At 44.4% G+C, this 26,885-nt stretch overlaps 1 protein-coding gene across 1 annotated transcript in view; it reads right to left on the bottom strand.

Annotated features, from left to right (window-relative positions):
• Positions 1–26,123, bottom strand: part of DAGLB (diacylglycerol lipase beta) — a 69,473-nt gene extending 43,350 nt beyond the window's left edge. Inside the window, exons 1-3 of the mRNA XM_063430361.1 lie at positions 25,853–26,123; positions 5,590–5,741; positions 1,926–2,100 (exon numbers count right to left, since the gene is read on the bottom strand). Coding sequence (XP_063286431.1) covers positions 1,926–2,100; positions 5,590–5,741; positions 25,853–25,947 — 422 coding nt within the window. The 5' untranslated portion in view covers positions 25,948–26,123. The remainder of the gene's footprint in view (positions 1–1,925; positions 2,101–5,589; positions 5,742–25,852) is intronic.
• Positions 26,124–26,885: the final 762 nt, after the last annotated feature.

A 26,885-nucleotide genomic window follows, 5' to 3' on the forward strand; every position in this document is an offset into this window, starting at 1 on the left:
ATCTCTATTGCAGGCAATCAGGCTTAACTGAGAGGTGAAGGGTATTGTAATAAGAGGCGAAGAAGTTAAGGCGTCTGCATATGCGGTCCATATCCTTCTAAATGTCACAGTGCCTGAAGCATCACAGACGGCATTTTTTGGCCTCAGTAGTAATTATTCCCAGATATCTGGCTACCAACTAAACGCCTCCAAACCTGACCTAATCTCACTCAATATTCTAAGGAGTGATCTGGATAACTTACGATCTAGATTCATCTTTCGGAAATGAATATCAGAAACTACCCATTTAGGCATCCAGCTTACAGATGACATTTCTGCCCTTTATTCTTTATTATATGCCCCTTTTTTGTAAGGTGGTACACAAAAATTTAATTCATTGGATACCACTTGGTATTTCTTGGATAGGCAGAGTCATCTTGGTGAAGACGCTGCTGCTCCCCAAGTTTCTATTCACCTTCCAAGCTCTCCCCATTCCTTGTAATATTTTAAATAAAAACCCTCAAAAACCCTCAAATACTTTGCACAATATGAGAACAAAGATAGTTTAGTAAATATTCTATTATATCTTTTCATGTGACAGCAATGCAGAAATGACACTCTGCTACAATGTAAAGTAGTAAGTGTACAGCCTGTATAACAGTGTAAATTTGCTGTCCCCTCAAAAAAACTCAAACAGCCATTAATGTCTAAACCGTTAGCAACAAAAGTGAGTACACCCCTAAGTGGAAATGTCCTAATTGGGCCCAATTAGCCATTTTCCCTCCCCGGTGTCATGTGACTTGTTATACACTGTTATACAGACTGTACACTTACTACTTTACATTGTAGCATTTCTTCAGGTGTTGTCAAATGAAAAGATTTAATAAAATATTTACAAAAATGTGAGGGGTGTACTCACTTTTGTGAGATACTGCATATATGACACACGCTATACACTACACACAAATACAGAGGACCCCCTCCAACTTGTGCTGGAAACAATGCGGAAAGAGGGGTATCTTCCTCCATTGTTGGTGGTCTTGCCCCTCTGGAATAGTATTGTAACACTTCTCACTGGACTCCTAAACAGACCTTACCCGTTGTACCCATGGGCACTGTCAAGACCAGTTGACTGTTTCACCCGCATAAACAAAGACAAATTTGCAGCCAAGCTCTCCCTAGCTATCTGTAGAGCAATTGCAGACGTTTGGGCTACCTTGGAAATTACCCCTTACAAAACATATACCGAAAAATCCAAGAGAACATTGATAGATGAAATAGAAAAAAAAAAGGCAATCAGACATACATAGTATGTTGAAGCCAAGAAAAGAGGGGGGTACGTGATACTCAAAAAAAGGATAACCCTGATTATCACGTCTCAATGGATTACCAACTAAATTTACAGCACTTCTTTTGGTTAAAACAAGTTTTCGTTTTATTAGTTACGGTTGGACCTATTCGTATAGACCTTCCAAGATAAAATGTCTTCACGTTAGGTCTCATCCCACACAGCATTTTTCTATGGCAGAGTACTGCAATTTACATGCTGGCCTCTCTCCATATTACTTCTTTATTAGAAGCATTGGATTGAAGAGAGACAGACGTCAACATAACTGATGACTTTACCAGGAAAGAAAAAGTCAGTAAACAACTCAATAACATGCCAACATAAAAAAATAAATATATTAAATGTTCAACAATAAAGTGTACCTTTAACTTTGCTGTGATTCATTGACTGGCATATTTCCCATACTATCTGGGTCACACTTCTTTCTCTGAATATTTATATATATTTTATATATTCTATTTCTACACACGCACACACACACCTTTGCACAATTAAAAAACAAAACATTTTAACATGCGTATTAGAATGGACAGTGAAGCTTATTTTTCGCCCACTGCTTTAAAGCAAGGAGTGGTTTAAAACTATAAAATTAAGATACCTGGCGATAACTGTAATGAGCACAACGTGTACAAGCGCTTTGTCACATCGTACGCCATTGTCTGACACCCAGATCGCTCCCAAGACTGCCCACACAATCTCAGGTAGGTAGAGAGAAAGTCGCACGTACACCAGCTTGGGCATGCACTTCCGGGGCCCAGGGTTTGAAATTGTGCCTAAAAAAAAAAAAAACACAGAAGAGAACTTCACATACAGGAAACCGTTTGATAAACAAATTAGCAACTGCCAGACACATGGACAATAGATTTCCTGGACATAAGTATTTCTAATTGGTGTATTCTGTGTGTTAACCCCTTAAGGACACATGACATGTCATGATTCCCTTTTATTCCAGAAGTTTGGTCCTTATGGGGTTAATACTATCCTTCTGCTTTTAAAAACGTACGACGGGAGAAGATTTCATAATTAGTTGTTTACGTTCCTTCCAGCATTGACAGAGGTGCTTATTATTTAAGTACCAAATAGTGAACTGAAAAACAAACTGAAAAATGTAGGCACAGACAGTGAATATGGACACAATTCTCTAATAGAGAATTTAAACACAGAAACTGATGCAAACGATGGCTTGGATAAGAATAGGGCGGAGAGATTTTAGGTAGATGGTAAGAAAGACTGGCTTCATTTATATTGCTATAAATATAAAGTTGGCATCCATTAATTTTGCTCAAAACTACACTAAGAATTAAATAAGAAGAACATCTGTGGACATTATTAGGAGTTGTTTTTTTAAAGAAGATTAGATTTATAAAATGATAATATTTTTTTATTGCCAACTGGTTATAGCTAGCGTTGGCTCTGCACATAGACACGTGGGTATCAGCAGCGAATGGTTAAAGGTATCTCTGAAGTCAGGAGCTTTCTTAATATGATGACTCTGCTGCGGGTCAAAGTGCAAGGTTCATTTATAACCTGTCAGGTGCCTTCAGGATGAGTAACACATTCCTCAAAAGTCATTTCTCCAGAACAAGAGGAATTGCCTGCTCCAACATTTAAAACTCTGTAGGAGAGAGACCAAAAAAGAGGTCACTGTACCCCACACTACCGCACAGCAAACACTAAGCCATATGACCATACCAGGCACTCACAGCTCTCCCACAAAACCCTACGAAACAGAGATCTGAATGTGGAAAATACCGCGCACCTGTACTATTTTGGCTGTACCACCCCCACCCTATTTCTTTTTTGTACCCCAATGTTTCTTATCTCATTGAAAAACAACAAATAAAGAATGTTTTAAAAAAACAAACAAAAAAAAACTCTGTAAGAGGGTTGGGGCTGGGAGGCCATGCTGGAAGGTCGCAGACGATTTGAGCCCCTGACTGAACTTAACTAAACAGTGTTTTAACTAAACCCCCTTCAGTTGGTACCCTCATCTGGCATAGCCGGGGCACCTTTGGAGTGAATTCAGGCACCAGCATCTTTGCAAGCATGAGGCAGCGGCCTATAACCTGTTGAGGCCTGGTGGTTCCCTGGCAGGGGAAGCAGACAATCTCTCCACCCGGGCATTCTCTCTTGAGGACACTCTGAGCTCCGTACTCCCTCACCCTGGACAAGGGAAGTTATCCCGGCCCCCACTGGCTCACTACCTGTATCATCGCTGTGGCAGCACTAGACAAGCGCCTTACTCAGCACACCTCAAAAAGATGGCGATGGAGCTCACTACTGGAACCCACGCAGCCTGCAGTGAAAATTCAAAGCGCAGTGAATCAATTCCTGAAGCGGTTAGAAGACCTCTTTGACCGCTTTTGAAAAGACCTGGAGGCAAGTGGGTCAATCTCAGCACCTCAAATCCAAGCAGAGATCCTAGCAATGCTTTCCCTACTCGCCTTTATCTATCTATCTATAAGCACGTCGGGGGTGCGGACCACTACAGGCAGGATCCCAAGGCAGCATCCACATGGACTGAAAGCAGACCGTTAAGGCAAGTGGCATGCCAACTTGGACCGCTATGCCTCCAGTGTAGAGGTGGACTGGGACTCTTACTCCCGGGTCAGGGGAACACAGATGCAGGCCTTTGATCCAGCATGGAGCAGGAGGGACTCCCCACATCGCCTCTGTAAGAGCTACTTTTTGACTGTAACTGGAGACTTTACTATTGTCTACTGATATAATCAACTACATGCCTCTCCCTCCACCTAAAAAATATAAAATTAATACTAATTTAAATTTGTTATTTTACATCAAACACAAATTATACTGGCATTGGTGGAGTGGCAGTGAGAGCCGTTGGGGGCTCCACTACAAATTACACCAGGTACCAGGGTGGCACAAGTGTTTTGGGTACATACCGTTTTCTTATACCCTTTGTTTTGCTCTATTGGCTATTACTAATTTGGGCACGCTTCTACTTATATGCCCCTGGCTTTACACAGCCTAAATGTGGATTTAGTTATAGTATATGATCATTCATTAAATAAATAAGGAAAGAAAAACACCCCTATTAAAATTCGGTAAGCTTTGTTTAGTGAATGCGTGAGTGCGCTGGATCTTGTATGTTGTATGATTTTGCCAGAGCAGCACTATTAGAATGTAGCATGTTCCGGTAAGTGCATCCCACTTGGTTTCGTGTGTGTATAATACATATATAAAATTTCTTTTTTTGGCAGTGGTGGCTACCTGTCCATCAATAAAATGAATTGATTAGCATGCCCACCTCATTGAAGCCCCTTTAAATACCTGACAAACCAGGGACTCATTAATTAACAAGATTTAAAAAGAACAAAAAAAAAGACAAATAGTCGCTCCACACACGTCTTTCGTGTGGCCTTAATCTCTGCTGCCCACGATGTAGCTATATACAACTATAGGGAACATTCATCTATAGCAGGGGTGCCCAGATGTTGTAGAACTACAACTCCCATGGTGCCTTGCATGCCTTTAAAATGTCTTAAGAATGACAAAGCATCATGGAAGCTGTAGCTTTAAAACATCTGGGGATCTACCTTTTGGTATCGAAGGACCCTCTAAACCTATAAAAGTCCCGTGTAAGATGTTCTCTTGAAACCATGGGGAAGGGAAGGAAGGAATGCATATCCTTTTGTTATGTAATGTTCTCAGGAAGCTCTACAAAAGACAAAGCTGTTTTCGGCAGCCATCAGGAAGTGTATTTGCACAATCTTAACACGTCAAGTGCTTTGATTTGCATGAGGCTTTTAAAGAGAAACTCTAAAGCACTTTAGCTTGCTTGAACTGCTTTATGAGTGAAGAGTGTGCCCTATTTTTTCATTTTACAAAAAGTGCAGATATCAATAGAAATTGGGACTTTTTTTTTCCTGGGCACACTTCCTGGGCAGCGATGGAGCTGAAGGAACTCCCTCAGGTAGCAGCCTATGCCTACCCAATCACAGCACCAAACAAAACTTCCTGAAAGATACCGGAACCATACTGAACACAGGACAGGTAAGAACTGATGAATTCCTGGTTTGTCAGGTATTTGAAAGGAACTTCAAGAGGGCAGGCATGCAAATCCTTTTTCTGCATAGGACATTACCTGTCCATCACTAAAATGAATATCCCTCCTGTACTGTCGATGTGACAAAAAACTCTTGTTTCTGGCTGCCTGACTGGAAATCATATGAAAAACATTTACAGTGTTTCAGTATAAAAAAGGACTCACATAGAATGAAAAAACAATGAAGCCTTACCCTGCATACTAACGTATACAATCGTAGATACGGAGCATATTATCGCAGCCAATAAGACAATGAGAACAATTAGATAACTTCTCAAAGCAGGTCCACCAACACAGTCAAAATGGCCTTTATGGAGTGAATATAGCACCAGTATGCCAATCCACCTAGACAAAAACAAGAAAAAATTAAATTAATAAAGGATTTAAAAATTTGTTTAATTACAGTGTATTTGAGAAAAAGTGTTTCCATGCTTAGAAACAACATTTATTCCAGAGCCTCGGACAGCTCTGCTGAATCGAAAATTCTGCACATCTTCTTGCAGTAACATGAATGTAAATTAACTTACAGGGTCTGCACACTTAGCGAACTAGTTATTGCTAAGCAAAAGAATGGTATTCCAGTAAGCTTCTGACTAACTCAACCTAAGATTTAGCCTATCCTATCTAGGAAAAAGCTGACAGAAGAACGACACCCAGAAATCTTGTTTGAATATTTGGTACCCAATGTCAGGATCGGGACAGGGATCCAACACGCAAAGTACAAACAGGTACAGGGTACGTATACCGGTCCTTAGAATGGCCGGGCTAACGTACAGAGAGTATAGAGAATGGTCAGAGACAAGCCGAGGTCGAGGGAACGAGAAGACAGGTAAGCGAGGAACAAGCCGGGTCAAGGATAACGGAGGTAAACAGAGTAAGGAAACAAGCCGGGTCGAAACCAAAAGGATAACTGAGAAACACCAGAGCACTGTGTGACTAGACAGGCTAGAACCACGACAGGGCAATGAGCAACAGGGCGAAGTATGTTTAAATACCCTGGCTAGAGAGGATAGACACGCCTCCGACGAAACCTGATTAGTCTGTCTCGGACTGAGTGACAGGTCGTTCCGGATTGGCGTGATGACGTCGGCCTCCGGGCACCATGCTACAAAAGGAAGAGACTCCCTCGCGGCCGGCGTTTGTGTGACCGGGTCGACCGCGAGGAACAGAGGAAACATGGCGTCCGGACGGATGAGCGTCTAAGTCTCTACCTCTCTCGGAGGTAGAGACTTCAGGTACCCTGACAGTACCCCCCCCCTCAGATACGCCCACCGGGCGGAAAGAACCGGGACGAGATGGAAAGCGAGAGTGATACGCCCTGCGGAGACGGGGAGCATGAACATCCTCCTGAGGTACCCAACTCCTCTCCTCAGGACCGTATCCCTTCCAATCGACCAGATATTGTACTTTCCCCCGGGAGATACGAGAATCAATAATAGAGTTAACCTCATACTCCTCCTGACCCTCCACCTGAACAGGACAAGGAGGGGCTGTTGTGGAGGAGAACCTGTTACAAATAAGAGGTTTCAGCAACGACACATGAAACGAGTTAGGGATGCGTAAGGTATCAGGAAGAGCTAGACGATACGCAACTGGATTGATACGAGACAACACCCTGTAAGGTCCAATATAACGGGGAGCGAACTTCATGGAGGGCACCTTTAAACGGATGTTCCTCGTGCTCAACCATACCCTATCACCCGGAACAAAGAGCGGAGCCGCCCTTCTACGTTTATCAGCATGTTTCTTAACCAGCATAGAATTGTGCGTAAGGATTTGCCGAGTTTGATCCCACAACTTCCTCAGATTAGCAACATGAACATCAACCGACGGCACCCCCTGGGAAGGAGAAGCCGAAGGAAGAATAGACGGGTGAAAGCCATAATTCATGAAGAAGGGGCTTGAATGAGTAGAATCGCAAACGAGATTGTTGTGCGCAAACTCTGCCCAAGGAATCAAACCGACCCAATCATCCTGGTGTTCGGAAACAAAACATCGCAGATATTGTTCAATTTTCTGGTTGGTACGCTCAGCAGCTCCATTAGACTGAGGGTGATAGGCAGAAGAAAAGTTCAATTTGATACCAAGTTGCGAACAGAAGGACCTCCAAAAACGGGAAATAAATTGGGAACCTCTGTCAGACACAATTTGAGAGGGTATCCCATGTAGGCGAAAAATCTCCCTAGCGAATATCTCGGCCAATTCGGGAGAAGATGGAAGTTTAGGCAGAGGAATGAAGTGTGCCATCTTAGTGAATCTGTCAACCACGGTGAGGATAACAGTCTGTTTTTTAGAGATAGGTAGATCGACAATAAAGTCCATGGCCAAGCAGGACCACGGCTTCTCTGGAACTTCTAAGGGGTGCAGGAATCCACAAGGAAGCGTATGAGGTTGTTTGGTCTTAGTACAAACCTCACATGCAGCGATGAAATCTTTAGTATCCCTACGTAAAGCAGGCCACCAGAAATCCTTAGAGATCAACGCAAAAGTCTTGCGAATACCAGGATGTCCCGCCATCTTGCTGTTATGGAAACACTGCAACAGTTCCAGTTGAAGAGCAGGAGGAACGAAATGTCGACCCACAGGAGTCTGTCTAGGTGCTAAATGTTGTAGCTTAACGATCTCGGCCAGTAACGGAGAATGAATCCTGAGATTCGTATTAGCAACAATATTGCATTTCGGAACTATAGAGGAAAGAACCGGCTCAGGTACAGTAGAAGGTTCATACTGGCGAGATAAGGCATCGGCTTTAGAATTCTTTGAACCAGGTCTATAAGTCAGCACATAGTTGAAGTGAGTCAGGAATAAGGACCAACGAGCCTGCCTAGAGGACAGGCGCTTAGCCTCCCCAATGTAGGACAAGTTCTTGTGGTCCGTCAGGATAGTAATAGGGTGTAAGGTTCCCTCTAATAAATGTCTCCATTCCTTTAAGGCTTTAATGACTGCTAAGAGTTCTCTGTCGCCGATGTCATATCTGCTTTCAGGGCCCGAAAGTTTCCTAGAAAAAAAACCACATGGGTGCAATGGTTTATCTACCCCCAATCTTTGTGACAGAACCGCCCCAACTCCTGTCTCAGAGGCATCGACCTCGAGCAGGAACGGTAAGGTCGTATCCGGATGGACTAGTATTGGAGCAGAAGCAAAAAGTTCTTTGAGATTCTTGAAAGCAGCTAGAGCATCAGTAGACCATGTCTTAGTATCCGCCCCTTGTTTGGTCATATTGGTGATGGGCGCAATAATAGACGAGTAGCCCTTAATGAAGCGTCTATAATAATTAGAGAAGCCAATAAATCTCTGGATAGCTTTGAGTCCCTGAGGCAATGGCCAATCTAAAATAGACTGGAGTTTGTCAGGATCCATCTTAAAGCCCTCCCCAGAAATCACGTATCCAAGAAAGTCTATCTGGGTCTGGTCAAAACTGCATTTCTCAAGTTTACAGTACAAACCATGTTGTAAAAGTTTGTGTAATACCTGTCTGACTTGTCGATGGTGGGTCTCAATCTCTTTAGAGTGTATGAGTATGTCATCCAGGTAGACAATAACACAATCATGTTGAAATTCCCTAAGAACTTCGTTAATCAAATCTTGGAAAACTGCAGGTGCGTTACAGAGACCAAAAGGCATGACCGTATACTCATAATGACCATAGCGGGTATTAAACGCTGTCTTCCACTCATGGCCTTGCTGAATTCTCACCAAGTTGTACGCCCCTCTGAGGTCCAACTTGGTGAAAATCTTAGAGCCCTTTAACCGATCAAAGAGTTCTGTAATCAAGGGGATAGGATAGGCATTCCTGATGGTTATTTTATTCAACCCTCGATAATCGATACAAGGTCTGAGTGACCCATCCTTCTTCTTAACAAAAAAGAACCCAGCCCCGGCAGGAGATGAGGATCTCCTGATAAATCCCTTGTCTAAATTCTCCTGAATATACTCCTCTAAAACAGCATTCTCTTTAGTGGATAGAGGGTATACATTGCCCCTAGGAGGCATGGTACCAGGTAATAGGTTAATTTTACAATCAAAGGACCTGTGTGGAGGTAGAGTATCAGCGTTCTTTTTATCGAATACTGCCTTTAAGTCCATGTACAAAGGAGGTATCTGTCTCTCTTTAGGCTGGGTATTAGTGTCAGGTGTGTAAATTACAGCCAAAGGGGATACCTTCTGTAAACACCTCTCCTGACAACCCTGACCCCACGAGAGTATCTCCCCTAACTCCCAATCGATAGTAGGGTTATGTCTCTTTAACCATGGATACCCCAGGACTATGGGAACGGAAGGGGACGAAATAAGCATAAGAGATATACTCTCCTCGTGTAAGATACCAACAGACAGGCTCATGGATATAGTCTCACGAGTAATAACAGGCTCGAGTAGTGGTCTACCATCAATGGCCTCAACGGCCAAGGGGGTCTCTCTTAACTGGGAAGGAATAGTGTGCTTAGTGGCAAAGGCTTGATCGATAAAATTCTCAGCAGCGCCGGAATCTATCAATGCCACGGTCTTAAGTACTTCCTTCTTCCATGTTAAAGAAACTGGTAGTAAAAGCCTGTGATTTTTGTAATTATGCGTAGAGGACAAAATAGAAACACCCAAGGCCTGTCCTCTAGAGAAACTTAGGTGCGGGCGTTTCCCGAGCGAACAGGACAATTCAGGCGTAAATGACCTCTGACTCCACAATACATACACAATCCCTCCCTTCTCCTGTACAGTCTCTCCTCTTCTGAGAGATGAGTATTGCCTATCTGCATAGGTTCAGGAATCAGTGAGGTATTGGACTCAGGACTTAGAAATGCGGGTGCTAATTTAAAGGCAGGTCTTAGGTTCCTCTCTCGAGTGTTCTGTCTTTCTCTTATACGTTCATCAATACGAGAAATGAACGAAATTAAGTCCTCTAAATTCTCTGGTAGCTCCCTAGTAGCAATTTCGTCAAGGATAACATCTGATAACCCGTTCAAGAATACATCCATATAAGCCTGTTCATTCCACTTAACTTCTGACGCCAGAGACCTGAACTCTAGTGCATAATCCACTAATGTTCGGTTCTCCTGTCTCAGGCGCAACAGTAATCTGGCTGCATTGACCTTTCTACCAGGGGGGTCAAAAGTTCTTCTAAAAGCAGCTACAAAGGCAGCATAATTGTATACCAACGGGTTATCGTTCTCCCATAATGGGTTAGCCCATCTCAGAGCTTTCTCAATGAGTAAGGTGATAATAAACCCAACCTTTGCCCTATCGGTAGGATAGGAGCGAGGTTGCAATTCAAAGTGAATGCTGATCTGGTTTAAAAAACCACGACACTTCTCAGGTGACCCACCATAACGTACAGGTGGAGTAACACGGGAAGAGGCACCTACAGTAGCTACCTCTAGGCCTGAACCTACAGAGGAAATAGGAGTAGGACGCGTCTCCTCTGGAGGATTATTAGCACGAGACAACAATGCCTGTAGTGCTAAGGCCATTTGGTCCATTCTGTGTTCCATGGCGTCAAACCTGGAATCAGAGGAACCAACCTGACTGTTTGTACCTGCAGGATCCATTGGCCCTGTCGTAATGTCAGGATCGGGACAGGGATCCAACACGCAAAGTACAAACAGGTACAGGGTACGTATACCGGTCCTTAGAATGGCCGGGCTAACGTACAGAGAGTATAGAGAATGGTCAGAGACAAGCCGAGGTCGAGGGAACGAGAAGACAGGTAAGCGAGGAACAAGCCGGGTCAAGGATAACGGAGGTAAACAGAGTAAGGAAACAAGCCGGGTCGAAACCAAAAGGATAACTGAGAAACACCAGAGCACTGTGTGACTAGACAGGCTAGAACCACGACAGGGCAATGAGCAACAGGGCGAAGTATGTTTAAATACCCTGGCTAGAGAGGATAGACACGCCTCCGACGAAACCTGATTAGTCTGTCTCGGACTGAGTGACAGGTCGTTCCGGATTGGCGTGATGACGTCGGCCTCCGGGCACCATGCTACAAAAGGAAGAGACTCCCTCGCGGCCGGCGTTTGTGTGACCGGGTCGACCGCGAGGAACAGAGGAAACATGGCGTCCGGACGGATGAGCGTCTAAGTCTCTACCTCTCTCGGAGGTAGAGACTTCAGGTACCCTGACACCCAAGGAGTGATGCTTTTCTTCCGCCATTTAGAGTACCCAACTTGCCGTCAATGTGATATGGCCCTTTTTCTTACCCCTCATGTTTTATTTTCCTCCTCTTCAATATTCTCTCATCCCCATATAAACCCTCTAGTACTTGGAGGCCGGCCAAGAGACTTTCGAGTTGGAATCCAATCACAAAGAAAGCTGGCAATTCAAATACAACAGGGAAACTGCAATGTCGATATTGTAGGGTTAAGCCTGCCTCTAATGGCTGTCTACCAGACAGCCACTAAAGGCGCTTCCTGCTGTTTTAACGTAGTCTGACTCCATGAAACGACACTGGACGTCCTCACGCTTTGCATAAGGACATTTAGCATGTTCAAATCCCCACAGGAAACCATTAGATTAATGCTTTCCTATGGGGAAGGCCAAATGCACGTGTGCATTAATTTCCCGCTCAGTGATGATGTTGGAGGAGACGGAGACAGGGGGGCGAGAGGGAATGGATCAGAGTAACACTTTAATGTTAGGAATACAGCTCTGTATTCCTAGCACTAAAGTGTTGCTTTAACCCCGTAAGGACCAAACTTCTGGGATAAAAAGGAATCATGACATGTCACACTTCCCTTTTATTCCAGAAGTTTGGTCCTTAAGGGGTTAAGGGGTCAAAGGGACCTTTAAACCACCAAAAAAACCTTTAGCTTAATGGAGTGGTTTCGGTGTAAAAGATTATGCCCCTGCATTCTTACTGCTCAATTCTCTGCAATTTAGGAAATAAAAGGAATAATATTGAGCCGTAAAAGAGCGAGGTACAATGTACAATGTATAATGCCGATCCACTGTTGTCGAAATATGTTATTACGGTGTCATAATGGGACTGTGATCGCTGGTATGCCTCTTCCCTACCCTGATCTGTATATCTGTATATCTGTATACTCGTGATTTGAGAACAATGTGCTCTACTGTGTGTATTTTGCTACATTTGTTACCCCCCCCCTTCCCCCCCCCCTTTTTTCCTTTCTGTATCCCCCCCCCCCATTAGTATTATTTATATGAAAAATTCTTCAATAAAAATCATACATTGAAAAAAAAAAAGGAATAATATAGATTCGGGAATACAAACATGTATTCCTGACACTATAGAGTTTCCTTGTTTAGGTTACTCACCTTTTCGTCCTCGCCATGGCTGACCCTTTCTCCATGACTGAGATCATCAATCTTGATGATCTCAGCCAATCCAATGCTTTCCCATTAGGAAAGGACTGAGGGAATATTGTGCATGCAGAGCATGGAGGTGTAAAATGGGGGGGCATTTAAAAAAAATAAAAAAAAATATATATATAATTTAACATTTTGTTTTAGTCCCCCATCTCTGCTTCTTACCTGGCCGGGGAGGGGGATATAGCATTCCCTGGTGGTCCGGTGACCTGGACTCTGCAGAGGGAGCCCAGCAACACTCTTACTTCCCTTCCCAGCAGCCAACCTGTCTAGCTCTTGCGGCCGTGTGCCGTGCGGAGCGTTGCCATGGTAACCAGTGGCAACACTCTGACAGCCGTGGGACTCGTGAGATTTAGACAGTGAAGCTGATGGGAGCTGCTGGGAAGGGAAGTAAGAGTGTGCTGCGGGCCCCCAGGACCACCGGACCAGAGAATAAACTTGCAGGTGCATAACCTATACACTAAACTTGCTTCATTAAGCTTAAGTAAGAATAGAAGAACATAAAAGGCTGGCGACCAGTCACAGACAACATCCACTAAGTGGCAGAATAACTGTCAGAAAACAAAAGGAGCAGTCTTGCACCACTTTTATACATCAACAGCACCTCTATTTAAAAATTAAAAAAAAGGAGGTGCAGGATAAAACTGATGGAAAGGGCACAAAACACGGTGCAAATTACTGGAGCAAAGAGGAAAGGCTACATTTTTGGCATGAGAACAGCTGACCCTTTTTATACATATCCCTCCAGAATCCATCTTGGAATGATCAAACTTGCCTGTTTGGCCCATTTAAAATCTTAAAAAAAAAAAAACACACAAACAGCGCCATTATTTAAAATGACAAAGCCGTTTTCCTTCACTGCAGGGACCTGAAGTGCCCCCTCCCTCCCACGTCGCTGAAGGGGTTAAAACCCCTTCAGACACTTACCTGAATCCAGCGCCCCCCGCTGGAGACCTAATGCGCATTAGACCTCCCCATAGGAAAGCATTACTCAATGCTTTCCTATGGGGATTCCGGCGACGCTGGAGGTCCTCATGGATAGCGTGAGGATGTCCAGCATCGTTTACATGACCAAAAGTCATATAAGAAGTCGGAAGTCCCTCTAGTGGCTGTCTCACAGACAGCCACTAGAGGAGGACTTAACCCTGCAATGTAATTATTGCAGTTTTGTGTTACAGCCTTATGCTACCATTATACCATTATAAAGGAACACAAACATGTATTCCTGACCTTATAGTGCTAAACCCACCATTTAGGTGGCTTGCCCCCCCTTAGCAAAGGTAAAAACAACTTATTTCCAGCACCGCGCGGCTCCATGGGGAAAGCATTGGATTGGGTAAAATTCGTCAAGGGGGCGGAGCCAAATGCCGTTTTGGCCAATCAGCATCAGCAAAATTCAGCGTCCCCATGCAATGCGTGGAGCGCTGAACGGCACTGCTACCTACTGTGTAGCACTGAGCCAGGAGGCATCTCCAGTGGCCATCTAACGAGTGGCCACTTGGAGGTGCCCTTAGGGGCAATGTAAACACTGCCTTTTCTCTGAAAAGGCAGTGTTAACATGAAAATGCCTGCAGGCAATGATTATACTCACCAGAATAACTACATTAGGCTGTAGTTGTTCTGGTGACTATAGTGTCCCTTTAAATTGTTGTTTTGTTTCACACCAATCAACACTCAATACTACATAATGACAAAGTAAAATCAGATTTTTGGGGTGTGATGCACTGGGCTTCGCACACCTGGATTTTGGTAGTTTCTGCTATTCATCTCTGCAGATCCTCTCAAGCTCTTTCAGATTAGATGGGGGCTGTTAGTGGACAGCCATTTCCAGGTTTCTCCAGAGATGTTCGATTGGGTTCAAGTCAGGGTTGTGGCTAGGCCACTCAAGGATATTCGTAGAGTTGTCCCTAAGCGACTTTTGTGTTGTCTTGACTGTGTGCTTAGTGTCATTGTCCAGTTGGAAGGTGAATCTTATATTTAATGGAGGCTACTGTACTCTTGAGAACCTTCAATGCATCCAAAATTATTTTATAGGGTTCCCCAGATCGATGGCTCCACACAATCCTGTCTCTGAGCTCATGGCTTGGTTACTGTTCTTGTGGTGGAATCTCGGTAAAAATAAATTTAGTAGGCCGAGATTACCACGTGGCATGTGTACGTGCATATGCTGACGTATCGATCAGTTGGTTGCACGAGGCAAGATACGATCAGTAGTGTACGGAGCATGTGCAAGAATACAGGATATAGTATTCCCCCTCCTCCATTGTGCTGGACAAGCCATGCGGTCAAACAGGAAGTTAATTCTTATTTGTATTGATTGGTCAAGAGAATGTGCGGGTGGAGCTTAATATGGGAGGAGTTATATGCCTATATAAGGAGCCTGCACTATTGTCCGGGGCTCAGAATTTGCTGTATTTTGGTGACGCTAGTCCCTCTGAGTCCCGATCGGTGATCCAATAAAGAATCTCTTCCTTCCTGAAGAAACCTGTGTCCATCTCTCTGTGCTTGGCTTCCGTCAGTTTCTCCGGTATCATTTGGTGCATTGGCCGGGAAGCTCATCGTTCAACGGTAGCTGAGAGGCAGAGGCGTGAGACGGTCTATCTTTGCCCACGTTCTCTACGGCTGCACCCCTGAACTTCTGCGTGGACCTCCCTTCGTCTCGGCGCCACTGGTCTGTTGTCCAGGAGATCATCGGCCTCTACGTGAGAAGTGCTGGGGTGTCCCCGTCGATGAGTGTGAACTCAGGTTCAGGAACGAGGAGGTAAGACAACTGCTGTTTTAGACGGCAGGACCCGCTAGGGGTATACCGATTGTGCGGTAGGCCCAAAGGGGTTTTTGAATCTGTATCTGCCCCCTCTGTCGGAGGGAAGGAGCGAAGGCGCACCGCTCGATCGAACGCTCTTTAGTCAGACCGTTTGATTTGGTTAGTCAGGCAGGGCGCTCTGGTGTAAAATAAGCCCTAGCCGGACACCGGTGTCTTGTCTAGACTAGCGTTCTAGGGTGTATATTTTGTTCGCTAGGTCGGAGGGACCGGGAGACTAAGCGGCGTCTGTGTAAATTCGGTTCGCTAGTTCTCATCCTATCTGGGCTAAGTGGGAAGGCGTGTAAATTTGGAACCCACTAGACTTTTGATAGTACGACTAAGAGGCGTCTGTGTAAATTCGGTCCTCTAGCTCGTTGTATAGTGCGACTAAGAGGCGTCTGTGTAAATTCGGTCCTCTAGCTCGCTATATATGTGGTGATTGGGCAGTGTGGCTAACCAAAACGTATGTAGATTGTTTTTAGGTAGTCCATTCAAGGTACTAGCCAATAGTTTAGTTGGGAATTGTAAATGTGTTAACGATTGTTTTAGTAAAGTGTATATCTTGTTAGATAGCGCGAGCTCAGCCGTCTAGCGAGAGTGTTAATAGTGTGTTGCTGTATCATAGTGCACGGTACCATAACCCTGTATATTTACTGACATTGCATAATAAGTACTAATCATTGTCGTCCATTGCATGTTTAACACCATAACCACTAATAATTGTATTGTGACCTTAACTTGTGCTTTGACCTATGCTAACCGTACTGTAACCGCTATTTGTAAAAGACGATGTTACTGGGGTGTGTTATAGACGGGTAATTCGTATATAGAGAATTATAGCGTGGGTGACTGTATAGTTACGCCAAAGGGCATAATATTGATTATATAGTGACTGGTGTAGCAGCTGTGTGTGTACGGGAATTCCCTGAGTGTTTATTGTGTTATTGTGTACGTTTCACTTGGTAACCGTACCACGTGGTGCTGTTGCCAAAGGAAACGGGTGTGACTGTTGAATAGTACGCGTGTATAGTAATCGTTGTCGACGACGTTCCATTGTTAAAAATGGGTGCGTCGCAGTCAACGATTCCGGATCCCTTAGGATGTATGGTTAAGAATTTTAAAAAGGGATTCAAAACCTGTGATTTTGGGGTTAAGATGTCTTCTGTGCGTTTAGTTACTTTGTGCACTAGGGAGTGGCCTACTTTGGTTGCGGCATGGCCGCCACGTGGCAGTTTGGATCTAACTCTGGTACAGCGCTTACACGTGGCTGTATCAGGTAGGCCTGAACTTTACGGCCAGTTTCCTTATATTGACTGTTGGAGACAGGCCGTAAATGACTCGCCAAAATGGCTCCAGACATGCCACGAGGAGCAGTGTCGCCTCATGGTAGCTAGGACTTGTTCGTCCACTAGGACTGGTGTTAGGCCCATTTTGGACACGCCCCCTGAGTCCGAGATCCCTTTGCCGCCCCCTTACTTTCCGTTAAGAGGAAGTGACGCAAACGCAGGAAGTCCTGCACCCCTCCCCTCATTACCCTCATCCACTTCCGCTTCCTCCTCCAGTACAGGATCCACCCCCCCTCGTACTAAATCTCCCCTTCCGGAACCAGAACCCACCCCCATTAGAAACGAATATCCTGATTTGGCGCCACTTCAGACTTCCGGTCAAGCTTCATCTAGCTCGGCTCGAAGTGTTCTATTTACGACCTTTTCCCAAAACCAACCTCCCACATCCCCATACCCTATCTCTCCCCGACCGGAAACCATGACTGACGCTTCCCTACGTAGCCCCATCCAAACCCGACAGTTGACTGGTGCCCAACAATTAAAGCATTATCAGATGCCTCTTCGCCTAAATCCCGGGTCAGCTTATATCGATGCCGCAGGTCAAATGGCACACGCTGACCCAGTCTTCGTATATGTCCCATTTACCACTACCGACCTTTTAAACTGGAAGACCCATAATTCCTCGTATACTGAGAAACCACAAGCTATGACTGATCTGTTCACCTCAATAGTACAGACGCATAATCCGACATGGGCTGATTGCCAGCAGTTACTAATGACTTTATTTAACAATGAGGAAAGGACAAGAATAAATCAAGCAGCCATTAAAGCATTAGAAGATAGAGCCCGTGCTTTGAACCAAGCTAATCCAGCAGCATGGGCCGCAACACATTATCCCAACACTGATCCCGATTGGAACGTAAATGGTGCTGATATGGTTCAACTCAGAGCCTATAGAGACGCTATAATTGCTGGCATGAAAGCAGGAGGAAAGAAAGCCATTAACATGTCGAAGACAGTTGAGGTGATTCAGAAAAGCGATGAAGCACCCAGTGTCTTTTATGACCGATTATTGGAGGCATACCGCTTGTATACCCCCTTTAATCCGGAAGACGCAGACAATTCCCGAATGGTTAACTCCGCCTTTGTCAGCCAAGCATACGGAGATATTAAGCGCAAGCTACAAAAGTTAGAAGGGTTTGCAGGTATGTCCATCACCCAACTAATGGAGGTAGCAAATAAGGTCTATATGAACAGGGATACAGAAAGTAAGAAAGAGGAGGAGCGCAAGATGCGTAAAAAGGCTGATATGCTAGCGGTAGCGATCGCAGGCGTAGATAGACGGGGCCCAGATAGAGGCGATAGTAAGTGGAATGAGGAACCTCTAAGTAGAAATCAGTGCGCTTACTGTAGGGAAGAAGGGCATTGGAGAAATGAGTGTCCACGAAGGGAACAGTCTGAGAAAGACAGACCTAGGACAGGTTATGGAAACTTTAGAGGCAGAGCGAGAGGTAGAGGAGGCCCCGGAGGGAGTAATGGTTATAGAGGGAGTAATGGGAACAGAGGAAGTGTTAGGGAAGACAGGTATATTCCAGCAGCGCAAAGGTCCCGCGATAGAGAAGGTAGGGACTTCGTAGGATTGGCTGACACAGTCATGGAGGACTATTGATACCGACCGGGCTCCATCCCCCTTGGTCGAGCGGAGCCTATGGTCGATGTATCAATAGGGGGGAAAAGGAGTGCGTTCATGATCGACACTGGTGCTGAACATTCAGTGGTGACTAATCTAGTTGCTCCTCCATCTGGAAGGACTATTACTGTGATAGGAGCAACTGGAAGAAGTGCTGAAAGACCGGTTCTTAAAAGTCGACTCTGTACATTGGGAGGCCACGTAGTAAAACACCAATTCCTTTATATGCCTGAATGTCCAGTCCAATTGCTAGGACGTGATATGCTATCAAAATTACAAGCGCAGATTACGTTCCTACCAAATGGAACAACATCTTTGAAGTTTAATGGACCTTCAGGTATTATGACTTTATCCGTACCAAAGGAAGAAGAGTGGCGACTTTATACAGTGTTGACTAGCCAAAACCCTAGGAGTGATGAGACATTGTTTAACATACCAGGAGTTTGGGCAGAGAACAACCCACCAGGACTGGCCCGCAATATTCCACCTATAAAAATTGAACTGAAACTTGGGGTTTATCCAGTGAGCCTAAGACAATACCACATCCCACAGAAGGCTAAGAAGAACATCCAATCCTATCTGGATAAGTTCATACGGTATGGTATCCTAAAATTCTGTACTTCCCCCTGGAACACCCCATTGCTGCCTGTTCAAAAGCCCGGTACAGATGAGTATCGACCTGTACAGGACTTAAGAGCAGTCAATGATGCGGTTGTTAGTATACATCCAGTTGTACCCAATCCATATAACCTGCTTGCTTTAATTCCGGGCGGGGCTACTTACTTCACAGTCTTAGATCTCAAAGATGCCTTCTTTTGCCTCCGAATTGCCGCAGAAAGTCAATGTATTTTCGCTTTCCAATGGGAGAACGCTGTAACGGGCTCAAAACGCCAAATGACTTGGACAAGACTGCCCCAAGGGTTTAAAAATTCACCTACCCTATTTGGTTCAGCCCTAAGTCAAGATTTATTGGATTTCGAGTCTATCCCAGGAGAATGTGTATTGTTACAATATGTAGATGACTTGTTGATAGCAGCAGTTACAAAAGAAAAATGTCAGCAAGCAACGCACGATCTACTACATATTCTCTGGAAGGCAGGATACAAGGTGTCTAGAAAGAAGGCTCAGTTGTGTTTGCCAACTGTCAAGTATCTGGGATTCCATATCTCTGAAGGTCAAAGGATTATGGGGCCAGAGAGAAAAGAAGCTGTCTGCCAAATACCAATACCCAAGAATAGAAGACAAGTGCGAGAATTCTTGGGGGCAGCGGGCTTCTGTAGGATATGGATTCCCAGCTATGCGATACTAGCAAAACCTCTGTACGCAGCCATCAAAGGTACAGAGCACGACCCCTTCTTATGGACCCAAGAACAGCAAACGGCATTTGAAGATGTGAAGAAGGCTTTGATGAGTGCCCCAGCATTAGGTCTACCTGATCACACACGACCATTCTACTTATATGTACACGAGCAAAGAAGAATGGCTGTGGGAGTATTGACACAGTACTTGGGATCATGGCAAAGACCTGTTGCCTACATGTCTAAGCAATTGGATGCAGTGGCCAGCGGACTTCCACCTTGTCTAAGAGCCGTAGCTGCAGCCGCCCTGCTAGTAGCTGAAGCCGATAAACTCACTCTGGGTCAAGAACTTTATGTACGAGTTCCACATGCAGTACAGACGTTGTTGGATTACAAAGGAAATCATTGGTTTAGTAACAGCCGTATGACCAAGTATCAAGCAATGTTGTGTGAAAACCCAAGAGTGCATTTAGAGACTGTAAACACCTTAAATCCAGCTACCCTTTTGCCACAACCTACTGAAAGTCAACATGATTGTTTGGAAGTAATGGATGAAGTATTCTCAAGTAGACCAGATCTTCGTGATTTTCCCATCCAGAACCCCGATGTTCAATATTATACCGACGGCAGTAGTTATGTGAAAGAAGGGATCCGCTATGCAGGATATGCAGTAACAACAATAGACAAGGTGATAGAAGCTCGGCCATTGGCAAAAGGAACATCAGCACAAAAGGCAGAATTAATAGCACTAACACGAGCGTTACAATTGGCTGAAGGTTTAAGAGTAAATATCTATACGGACTCTAAGTATGCGTTTTTAACCACTCATGCCCACGGAGCTCTGTATAAAGAAAGAGGACTACTGAATTCAGAAGGCAAAGAAATCAAGTACGCAGCTGAAATCCTACAACTATTGGAAGCAGTGTGGGAGCCGAAAGAAGTCGGTATCATACATTGTCGAGCGCATCTGAGAGGAGATGGTGATGTAACTAAGGGAAATCGGATGGCAGATAGTGCAGCTAAGCGTGCTGCTGAATCAGGAAGACAGGAGTATGTGGGGCATATAGCTGCTCTAATACCAACCCCACTGTCTCAATGGACTCCAGTTTATACAACTCAAGAAGAGGAGTGGTTAAAGACTGAACCGGGAAAGTATTTGGAGAACAAGTGGTATCAGCTAGAAGATGGGAGAATAGTTATACCAGCATCGCTAGCGGTAGAAATTGTCCAAAATTATCATAACGGGACACATTCTGGGAGAGACAGTACTGAAGAATCTCTCAGGAAACATTTCTACATACCAAGATTGTCCAACCTGACTCAGGCCATTGTACGCAGATGTGTAACGTGTGCTAAGAATAATGCAAGACAAGGACCAGTAAAGCCACCAGGAGTCCAGTTTATGGGGGGACTCCCCATGTCCGATCTACAAATAGACTTTACAGTGATGCCTAAATCGGGTGGACATCGTTACCTGCTGGTAATTGTGTGCACCTATTCAGGTTGGGTAGAAGCATGTCCTACTCGTACAGAGAAAGCAGGAGAAGTTGTGAGATTCCTGCTACGAGAAATAATACCCCGATATGGACTACCCTGTTCTATAGGATCGGACAATGGTCCAGCTTTTGTTCACCAGTGCCTACAACAACTGACTCATATGCTTGGTATAAAGTGGAGGCTTCATACTGCATATAGACCCCAGAGTTCTGGTAAGGTAGAGAGAATGAATAGAACTATTAAGAACCAGTTGGCTAAAATGTGTCAGGAAACCCAACTTAAGTGGAACGTTCTCTTACCTATAGCTCTATTGCGAATCCGCAGTACCCCTACCAGAAGGATGGGCCTCTCTCCTTTTGAAATTATGTATGGGCGACCACCTCCCGTACTTGGTAACTTAAGGGGGGATTTGAGTCAGTTGGGAGAAGGAATTACCCGGCAGCAGGTTGTAGAGTTGGGTAAGACTATGGAGGAGGTACAGAAATGGGTACAAGATAGATTACCTGTGAATATTTATCCCCCTGTTCATAATTATCATCCAGGAGACCAAGTGTGGATTAAAGAGTGGAATAATGTACCGTTAGGGCCCAAGTGGAGAGGTCCTTATGTTGTTCTTTTGTCTACCCCTACAGCGATAAAAGTAGCAGAAGTGACTCCGTGGATACATCACTCCAGGGTTAAACCAGCAGCAGTCGATTCTTGGCAAGTTACAGCAGATCCAGAGAATCCCTGCAAGATCCGGTTGAAACGCACTACTCAGTCGGAGTAACGAGGAATTATTGTGGATTACAAATTTTATTGTTACAGGTGTAAGTGAGAAGGCCATAATAAAGCCTGTCCTCTTACCATCACATAGTGTATAAGCCAGGAAAGTCCCGAAGGGACACCTGTGAAGACGAGCAGAACTCCATTCCCTGCAGCCCTCACATCCTGGAAGCTGAGGTTCCATCGCACGGACGAAGACTGAGGATGACGGCGAAAGATGTGCTTTTGATTGTGTTTATTTACATGTGTTTTTATATTCAGGAAGGTAGAGGTACCGACACTCCTAGCTGTGAGGTATGCATTAAGACTACGAGAACAGGTAACCATATTTCCCAAACCCTAATTTGGCATTCACAATACGAATGTAAAGGAGATGTATCAAGATGTAGATACTTAAATATAGACTATAGTGTATGCCATTTAGGAGTAGGAGAACCTAAGTGCTTCAGTCCGGAGTATCAGCCTCGTACAATTTGGTTGACTCTCAGGAATGGAGATCCTCAGGGGACCCTAATTAATAAGACGGTGTTAGAATCCGTATATTCTTCGGGTGTTCTGCTATTTGATGCATGTAAGGCGATATCAAGTGGTAGAAAGCCGTGGAATGTATGTGGGGATCTTAGATGGGAGAGGACGTATGGGTCTAATGATAAATATATTTGTCCCAGTAGTAAAAATAAATATGTGAGTCCTAGATGCCCAAATAAAGACTATAACTTTTGCCCATATTGGTCTTGTGTGGGGTGGGCGACTTGGGGACAGACAGTAGATAAAGACATGATAGTGACTAAGTTGCCGACTAGCCCATATTGTAAGTCTATGGAATGTAACCCAGTCCATATACTTATTAATAATCCCGACAAGTTCCTAGATAAGTATGGCAATTTATTTGGGTTTCAGATATACGGGACGGGTTTAGATCCTGGGACATTATTGTTTATAGGGATAGAGACTGATACGGTATCCTCCCAGACTCATCAAGTATACCACTCCTTTTATGAAGAGATGAGTATAGATAATAAGATCCCCCATAGCGCTAAGAACCTGTTCATTGACCTAGCTGAAAGTATTGCCGGTAGTCTTAATGTTACCAACTGCTATGTGTGTGGAGGTACTAACATGGGAGACCAATGGCCTTGGGAAGCAAAGGAGGTAATGTCCGGTTCTGAGGCAGTTGACCAACTAATATCTGCACCAGCCGATTATCATTTGAGTGTTAGAGGTAAATCTGAGTGGAGATTAAAGACCTCCATCATAGGTTATGTTTGCATAGCAAGGAAAGGAATAATGTATAATACTTCTGTAGGAGAATTAACTTGTCTAGGGCAAAAAGCTTATGATGATGATACAAAGAATACAACTTGGTGGTCGGCTTCAAATGTCTCAGAACCATCTAACCCGTTTGCTAGATACGCCAATTTAAAGGATGTGTGGTTTGATTTATCCATCACATCTACCTGGAGAGCCCCAGCAAATTTGTACTGGATCTGTGGTAAGAAAGCCTATTCGGAGCTGCCACAGGACTGGGAAGGGGCATGTGTGTTGGGTATGCTCAAACCATCCTTCTTCTTGTTACCGATTGAAACAGGTGAGACTTTAGGTGTTAAAGTGTATGATGTGAATCATAGGAAGAAAAGGGGACCCTTAGAGATAGGTACCTGGGAAGATAATGAATGGCCTCCCCAGCGTATCATAGATTATTATGGGCCAGCCACGTGGGCTGAGGATGGTACCTTTGGTTATAGAACCCCTATTTATATGCTCAACCGTATTATAAGATTACAGGCGGTGGTTGAGATTATCACTAATGAAACATCACAAGCGCTCAATCTTCTAGTGAAACATAATACCAGGATGAGGACAGCAGTATACCAGAATAGATTAGCCTTGGATTACCTTTTGGCAGTAGAGGGAGGTGTATGTGGGAAGTTTAACCTAAGCAATTGCTGTCTTCAAATAGATGATGAAGGGCAAGCAATAGCTGAGCTTACTAGCCATATGGTTAAACTAGCGCATGTGCCTACTCAGGTATGGAAAGGGTACAATCCAAGTAGTTGGTTTGGTAGCTGGTATGAGTGGTTTGGAGGGCTTAAGGCAGTGGTAGGTGGAGTCCTACTGATTTTACTGTTGTGTCTACTCCTGCCGTGTCTTATACCCTTAGTAGTTAGGTCTGTGCAAAGCCTGATAGGAAGTATAGCAGAGAGGAAGGCTGCTGCACAGATAATGGCGATATATAAATATAAGGCTCTAGATCAGGGAGAACCAATGCAAGAAGATGAATGTTGAAGATTCACATCATAAGATAAGTCTGGTCTGGTTCAAGGTAACTTGCGGTGTAAGCAAACTAAGGTTATGTGATGCCTCAAGTAATTGTAAAATATCAAGAGGCATCAAAGGGGGGAATGTGGTGGAATCTCGGTAAAAATAAATTTAGTAGGCCGAGATTACCACGTGGCATGTGTACGTGCATATGCTGACGTATCGATCAGTTGGTTGCACGAGGCAAGATACGATCAGTAGTGTACGGAGCATGTGCAAGAATACAGGATATAGTATTCCCCCTCCTCCATTGTGCTGGACAAGCCATGCGGTCAAACAGGAAGTTAATTCTTATTTGTATTGATTGGTCAAGAGAATGTGCGGGTGGAGCTTAATATGGGAGGAGTTATATGCCTATATAAGGAGCCTGCACTATTGTCCGGGGCTCAGAATTTGCTGTATTTTGGTGACGCTAGTCCCTCTGAGTCCCGATCGGTGATCCAATAAAGAATCTCTTCCTTCCTGAAGAAACCTGTGTCCATCTCTCTGTGCTTGGCTTCCGTCAGTTTCTCCGGTATCATTCTGATATGCATTTCAAATGGTGAGCCTTTCTAAATCATGTCCAATCAACTGGATTTACTACATGTCAACTCCAATCAAAGTGCAGAAACATCTCAAAGATGATCCAGAGAAATGGAATGCATATAAGCTAAATTTCAAGATTAATAGAAAGCGGTATGAAAACTTAATTTGCTTTGTTATTGGTCCCTGTGCGGCAGCTCCACAACTGTGGCTGAGATTATTAATCTTGGGAGTGTTCCATGGCACTCCTGGTACCATAAGTACTACAGTGTGCTGTAATGGTTATGGTGCTTGGTGAGTTCCTTAAAAGCCAAATGGCAAAACTGAGGCTAAAATAATTGATTTGGAAAATTTCGCCAACTCTGCTGGCAATCATCTTAGCCTACATTTTGCAATTCTGATCTAATTCTGAGTTGTCCCAAGCAGATGACCCAACAAAAGACAGTCGCCCCAAGCAAACTATCTGCCAAAAGGCAGCTATCCCACACAAACAGACTGGTCTTTGTTTCATACATGTCCTTTTGGACCAAAACATTGCCTTTCTGTACTCTTATAAGGGATACGAATTGAAATTTTTAATCCTTTATCAGAGCCTCTATCTTATCTCCTAAATGAATACATATATGTGTACATTGCTAGGCATGCCATGAGAAGCACCCATAGGAAGCAGTTATATGTACAGACACAGGGTTACACAAAGTGAATTTTAATTTCAACACCAAAACTAAAGCAAAGGTGACCCCAAAATAGGGAAATTCCTTTGCATTGTCAGTAATTCTCAGTTTAGTAAATAGCCTCTCCTAATATGTCTGGTGTGTGATGTATAGCATGGCCTGTGTGAAGGTTGGGTAAATAGCAGATAATGTTGTCCATTAATGACAGGGAGGCAGTGCTGTAAGGTGCCATGATCCCCCCCCCCCCATCCCATGTTTATCAATGTCAGACATGTCATCACTTACCAGATCAGTCTCACAAACAGCTCAAAGGCTCCAGGAAACACCAGGTCATCACTAGCTATAGCCCAGCGCCTGCCAAACATCAGTAACCCCGGCATCCTGCCAGTCCACACGGCCTCACCGAGATCACCAGCTCCCTGCCAGCCGCCCCGAGCCCGGTATTGAAGGGAGGGAGCCTGTGTTTCCCTGGGGGCGCAACTGAAATCCACACCCTGCTCCCTGTGCGGTAAACAAACCCGATTTCCCCATCACTGCACTCCCTGTGTAGCACTGAATGGCGACCGTGCGGAAACAAACTCCCAGTGACTGGCACTGCTGAATCTAAACAGCCCCTCTGTCCATACACACTGCCTGGGTTTAACAAACTGGAGCTACACTTGTAGCAGGTTTTATTATTTGTGGAGTTTAATAATTTTTTTATTTTTTTACTTTGGGTAAAGCCTTATGTATCAGGCTGGTTTGTTTTCCAAGAACTTTAACCCCTTAAGGACACATGACATGTGTGACATGTCATGATTCCCTTTTATTCCAGAAGTTTGGTCCTTAAGGGGTTAAATGAGAATGTGTTTATGATTGACTAAAGACTAAATTGCAGTGAATTGGAAAAATAACAGTATTATTTTAAACTTACAGGGTTATTCGCTAAAGTGTGAGTTGTAGGAATTCAAAGTGAATTTCAAATTGGTTTGAATTCACAGAGACTCCTGGTGGTGACATCGCCGCGGGGCGTCTGGTGACATGGGAGGAGGGACAGGTAAAGGGGAGTCCGTCGCGTGCGCTGCCATCTTCTTCTGGCCGGTCCTCTTCAGCGAAGCGCCAGAAGCCGACGTCACTGCTATATTCGCGCGCGTGTGCAAGATTACAGCATTGAGGTCTATGGAGGATCCCACAAGACTGCAGGATTCTCCACGGACAGAGCCAATTCAGTAACCCTCTCAGTGCATTATGCGTTTGCCCAGAGACGCTTCCTTAGCAGTGACCACAATTAGTGGCCCCAGACTGACAGAACAGCTATGTCTCTGTTGAGCCGAAACTT

Source organism: Pelobates fuscus, chromosome 8 (genome assembly GCF_036172605.1).
Source record: "Pelobates fuscus isolate aPelFus1 chromosome 8, aPelFus1.pri, whole genome shotgun sequence".
Classification (NCBI taxonomy): domain Eukaryota; kingdom Metazoa; phylum Chordata; class Amphibia; order Anura; family Pelobatidae; genus Pelobates; species Pelobates fuscus.